The sequence below is a fragment of the Tachypleus tridentatus genome, chromosome 1 (assembly GCF_004210375.1).
Source record: "Tachypleus tridentatus isolate NWPU-2018 chromosome 1, ASM421037v1, whole genome shotgun sequence".
In the NCBI taxonomy this organism is placed as follows: Eukaryota; Metazoa; Arthropoda; class Merostomata; order Xiphosura; family Limulidae; genus Tachypleus; species Tachypleus tridentatus.
This window is the reverse complement of record NC_134825.1, coordinates 176507190-176513471: the sequence shown is the minus strand read 5'-3', so window position 1 is coordinate 176513471 and position 6282 is coordinate 176507190. Positions and strand designations below refer to the sequence as shown.

Sequence of the window (6282 nt, the reverse complement as noted above, 5' to 3'; positions counted from 1 at the left end):
AAAGCCTGAAACTGAAACACATTTATGATGAACAAAACAAAAGAAATGTATGGATGCTAGGGAGATGAGAATATGTATATACGTAGCTGACACGCTGCACTACTTCATTTACAACCACAAGTAAAAATACAATGAATAGTTAATTATGAATCCATGATGAACATCAAAATGATAGAGAAACAGTTCTGAGATAAACCAAAACTGGACACAAATCTCCCATCTTAATTACAACAACAACAACAAAACAAAGACAAGAATAAATCCCTAAAAAAGAATAAACTCCTCTTCAATAACAGTAAAGAGACAGGATTCCACTGAGGGGAAAAATGTTGGGTGATGACACAATAGGAATGGAAAATTAGAAAAGGAATTATGCAGATGGGTTGAATCAACCTCAGATTCCAAAGAGTCTGGAAACCCAAAAAACTCCTTACATAAAAGAAGGTGTTATGCACAATTTACATAATGAAATAGAAGAGAATACAAACCTGAGATAAAACAATAACCTGATCTAGAATAACCCAACAGCAGAGCAGCAAAATCTATAAAACAAGGGCCAAAAAAGAAAGGAGTGACACAGGACCAAAATAGAGATTACTATGGATCAACACAAACCCTTACTGAGAGAGATAAGAAGCCTCAACCAGCAGGAGAAGGGAGAAAAATACACAGATAATAGTGGATATCATAAGAAAAATACAGAAAAAATGGAGTAAGTAAAATTAATCAAAATATCAGGATCCACACTCCTCATAGGAAGAACAAATTCCAAAAGATACAACTCCAATTATGGGTAGTCGAAACCATAAAAGCAGAAATGTGATAGACCAACGTATGTGGGATACAAGGCTTATCAACTCCCCAAATGCAATTGTTCCCCAAAACAACTAGCAGAAAACCGAAATGTCCACACAAGGATGAAAAACTAAATAATGGTTCAAAGATTAATCCCCTAGAATAACATGAGTAGAGTCTTAAAAGAAAACAGGAAACAAAGACAAAACCCAAGAAACCTGATTAATCAAGTCTGCAAAGAGAGAAGAGGCTTGGGTAAGATCCACAAAACAATATGCAACAGATAAACATATTCAGGAGAGAGAGGAAAAAAAAAACACTTCAACCCGTACGGACACACCTATGCTCTGGTATGATAGTCCACTCATCAGGGTATTCAGAACATTGATTATATAATACCATACAAATCACAACCATCTTATCCAAGTTGGATAAGAGTCAATAACTCTGGTACTGACCCTGTGATCATGACAGTAAATTTGAGTGCACAACTCACAAAGTCAAAGAGTTGAACAAAAAAACAGGAAAGGGAAAGTAGATAATGAAAATAAATCACGACTCTCCCAAAAAAGTGGAAACTGACAATAACTGAATTAGACACAAAGATAAAACTGCAAGAATATAATAATTAAATTATAAACAAAAAAACAAACACATCTGCACAGTAAGACTGCCAATTGAGAAGTGATTAATGAGAACACGACTAGAGAGGGTGCTAGCTGCGATAGGGATAGGGTCACACTCATATCATTTACAGCATGAACATTTACGTGTTTGTACAGACAGGAAACAGTACTTGTCAAGAAAATCTTCTGTGAGAGATGGTAAGATATCATATTGGAAATAATTATTGTAAAATTAAGCTGTGTGTTTTTGTCAATTTATATTTAACTATGTTTACAATTTCAGTCAGGTTTACCTACCTTGTAATGCCATCATCATGAAACTCTATGTACTATAAATAAAAATGACAAACTCATGAGACTTCAATTTTTAAATCATATATTTTAAATATGTTTTACAATATTAATCCTTTTGTTACTTATTAAAATAAAGTCCAAGCAACAAAACTAATATTATATGACTAAATGAAGGTGAAATATTATAAAAATTCAGATTAATGTATAACATATTGATGTTTATCTATCATTTAAAAATATATCACACAAGCATTTTTTCCTGGTACAAAACTTGGTAAAGAAACCTCACTATATCTAAAACTAACTGAAATACAAAACCAAAGTTCAAATATGAAATAGTATATTCTACTTACTTTTATACATGTGTGTGTGTGTGTGTGTGTGTGTGTGTGTGTGTGTGTGTGTGTGTGTGTGTGTGTGCCACACGGTTAATGAATATACTTATTAACATGTTTATACTCACCTGATAAAACTTCTGACCCAGGGTCCACATACTTTTTTGGATCTGCTTCATTTTTTATCTTCACAACATCATGTTCTGAACAATCTTGAACTTCACCATCACTCTCACTGAACTTTGAAATAATGCCATCTTGTGGTGAATCACCAGACTGCTCCAAGTTTATTCTTAAATATGGTTTCTAAAAGATAAGTAAATGTAAGGAATCAATAGTTAATAGTTAATACTATCATTTATAACACCTCCTCTGTTCATTATCTTTAAAATATCATCACTTCAAGCCTTATAAAGATGATTGAATATGTTACCCATAAATGATTTGCAATCTAAAAATCAGCAAGTCACATGACTACCACATACCCAATACAGTTGTGGTACAATGGCACATATGAGAACTACACTTGTACACTGTTTTGGTATTATGCTGCCACTGAAAACTTGTTGCCTTTGAGAAAAATACATAAAATGCAAACTATTCATACAGCCAAATCCCAGAGATAAGGGATTCAGTATTTCCAAGGCAGAAATGTCAATTCTATCCAAAAATAGAATATCGATAAACTTGGGAGTGCCAGGACCATCTGGAGAAGTGATGCAAGAAGTCATATCTTAGCTGAAATTTGAAAACTGCAACATTTTGTAAAAGTTGAGAATCTATAAACACAAATGTCAGTGGCAAAAGTTTATGTGCCCCAGACAACACTACAGAACAAAATTAAGATTGGTTTCTGTCACAAAAAGTGACTAAAGTTATGCTCACACAAGTTGCTTTTAAGATATATCCATTCAACTTTTGTATACTCTGAGGAGTTAGAAAATGAAAAAATATTCATGCTAATCTATATAAATACACACCAGTCAAGTTGCCAAACAGAGCATCTTAAAATCTGTCATCCACATTATATAGATGAATTTTTGAAAGCTACAGAAAGGAGTTTTGTGGTTTGAACATGACACCTTTATGACAGTGTCATAATGTCAAGATGGATAGTTATAAGATAATGTACGACTGGATGTTGAGATAAACCGAGGCTACAAAACTGCTTTCATGTGATGTACTAAGTCCTTATAATCACAGAAATATTGTCCTAAGTATTTTCACTCATTATACTACTGGGTATATCACATCATTGTAATTACTTGACATAAAAAAAAGAAAAAAAAAGAGACTTTTCTGGTTAGATTAATTCCAAACTTGGATAGCATCCCATACAATGTAATAAATCATCACTGGAAATTGATGTGTTCAGAGGAAAATAAAGTTTCACAATAAAAAAGGATTACGATACTCAACATAAACAACACTGTTTATAACATAGGGGGGCACAGATAAATTGTTTAGAATTCAACACATTCTATCTCCATTATCTAAAGTATAAGAATCACATTATCTGTTAGCTTACTAACTAAAATACAATGCTATGATAACAAAATACTGTATCTGTTAGAAAATGTACAATTTAAATGTGTGAGTGAAAGTTTCTTGATGTGGAAGGTTTTTTACCTGGACTTCCAGATCAAACAACCTTCACTGACACTAAACAACATGCAGTACTCCTTTGTTAACCTGAAGATGACCTAAGAAGGTCCAAACATTGTTCTCTAATTTATTCTAATGCACACACCAGCTATCTTGAGATACATTTTTCCTTATAGTGGTTTTTTCCATCATCACAAACATGGACTATTCATTTAAATTGCACATTTTTTAATTTGTACAGTATCTTATTTGTTATTCATTTATTTTATGTTGCTGCAGTTATTGTTATTATAGCAATATATTTTAGTTACTTAGGAATGACATAATTCTTTTATTTTACTTTAGATAGTAAAGATAAAACCTGGTGGATTCTGTAATGTTTATCTGTGCCCTCTTTTGTCACAAACGAACAATGTAGTTTATCTCAAGTACTGTTATCCACACTGGAATTTTTTAGACGGTTATTTATAACACATTTAGTTAAATATGCTAGTTTTAAAACAATGCTACTGTATTTAACACAGCGTTACACTAAAATACATGAAGGCATGTAACAAACGTATGTTGGAAACATCCTTACAGATGTAAAATTAGGCCTAACATAAATTATAGCACTTCTGTCAACATTATTTTACTTTGTGTACGTTTTTCATTTGTGTAAAAAAGTGCTTCTCTAACCATTATAAGGTTTTCCTGAATATATGAAATGAAATAAGTTACAACAAATTAACTTTTAGGTGATAAATAAAACTTAAATTCTGAAAAGTATACTATCACAAATCAGTTTGTTTCTGCAATACTCTGATGTACAAAATAGTATAAACAAGACTACGTAACTAGGTAACAAAACATTACTTTACTTTTCTCCGTTTTCTAAACCTTTTTTTTGCATAATAATAATATAACGATTTTTCCCTCTAACAGAAAACTACTTCTATTAAACGTTATTTAAGTATATAAGAAGCATGTGCCTGCTTGACATTTTAATCGTCAAAAAATTAACATATTCACGTAACGAGCAGGCGTTAAATACCACAGACAACTAGATATTTTTCGTATCCTAATATGTATATCGTATCACACTAAAAATAATACTATTAAAGAAACTATCGAAATTCTCAAACTCATGTTATTCCAAGCCATGTTTAATTACGACTGACTAGTTTTAAAACAAAACTGGGGGAAGCGAACTGGGCGGGCAAACCTACATGGCATGAGGTAAACAAAAATGGCGACAAAAGGAGAAAATAAAAATAGATATAAAGTGTCAATCGCACTTACGTGTACAAAACAGAGCTTGCAGACGTTAATGTGTCTAATGTTGACACGTTGGCCGAAACAGATCAGGTCTGGCAGTTGTTCGATCGTTCTTGGTATGGATTTCTTTTTTTTTTAAGTTACAAGCTACGATGTCATAAAAAAACTGGCTTACACTGCTAACGTCATGAAATTTATAGCCGTCAGCACGGTCACATGAGCGATAACATAGTAAATGTATGAGTAAATTCTAGTCAATATTTATTTTCCCAAGTAATGGATACATATCTAGATGTATGTCTAATATCATGATAGACTATCTTTATACTGTATTCTGTACCTGCTCCGATGTATATGCATATAACTAAGTATACGTTACGAATGGAAAATCAAACATAATTGAGGTCATATTTCATACATGATATTGTAGATCTAGCATTTTTTTATGTTGCATATTGACGTCTCGAAATTCCAATGAAAGTTCCTAAAAGAAAGTGTTATAAACATGAAAAAGAAATAACGTAAGCAATTGTTTGTCCATCCCTTTATAGCAAATTACAGCTGAAACTTCATAAACATTTTTTGTTCTAGCAGATCTGGTAGTGTGTTTATAAAACCTGAATGGTTGCTTACAATTCTATCTTGCGGCTAACACATTAGCTTAAACTTGAGCTTACCCTGTATACCCTTCGTATTTGAACAGCTGATTGACCATGGCTATCATCTGTCTGTGAACAAGAGTGCGATGTGCCTCTGCTGCTCGCCGTGCTTGATGGATCTCCCTCGCACTTAGGATACACGCTGGGCACTGCGTCTTTCTTTAGCACTAGTTTTTTTGCAAATCCCATATGAAATTGTAATTTATTTTCGAAGTCTGATTCAAAAAAGTGTTCACTGCATACATGGCAGCTTACGGTCGGTATCCATTTATCACGAGTTCTTGATATGAAATTTGTCCATGCCACGTGCCGTTTTCTGTCTGACTTGGGTGGAAATTCGTGCAGAGATATCTCCTTTCTTTGGGAATGTTCCCACATCCATAAACAGCACAACGAAAACCCATAGTTTTTTAGTTACTTATAACTGTATTCACCAGGCCTGTCAAATGACATTTGTCCAGGAAAAATAAAGATAATTATTTTCACATAAACGCACAGCTTTCATTGACAGAATGGCGCATAGATTGAAAGTAGACGGCGACTGGCTTTGTTTACCTTAAGTGACGTCACTCGCCTATGACCCAATTTTTTAAGCGAACGATCGCAAAGGCTCTCTGCTACACGAACTTTGAGAAAGGACAAGGCCTAGCCGGAAGAAGTTATTGAAAAATTACTTGGCCGTAATTTTTAACTTATATTTCTACGGCACCT

General features: G+C 33.2%; 1 protein-coding gene across 2 annotated transcripts; it reads right to left on the bottom strand.

Moving 5' to 3' along the window:
* Positions 1-336: 336 nt before the first annotated feature.
* On the bottom strand, positions 337-5923 carry LOC143230933 (uncharacterized). 2 transcript variants are annotated; one of them, XM_076465263.1, is made up of 2 exons: positions 5590-5923; positions 337-2356 (listed from the first exon to the last, which is right to left on the bottom strand). In XM_076465263.1, exons 1-2 carry the CDS (start codon positions 5758-5760, stop codon positions 2144-2146), a joined length of 384 nt encoding a protein of 127 aa, XP_076321378.1. In that variant the 5' UTR covers positions 5761-5923; the 3' UTR covers positions 337-2143. The 2 variants fall into 2 exon arrangements, 1 of the variants encoding a protein (XP_076321378.1); XR_013016699.1 differs by lacking the exon at positions 5590-5923 and adding an exon at positions 4937-5583 and having other exon boundaries at positions 2178-2356.
* Positions 5924-6282: the final 359 nt, after the last annotated feature.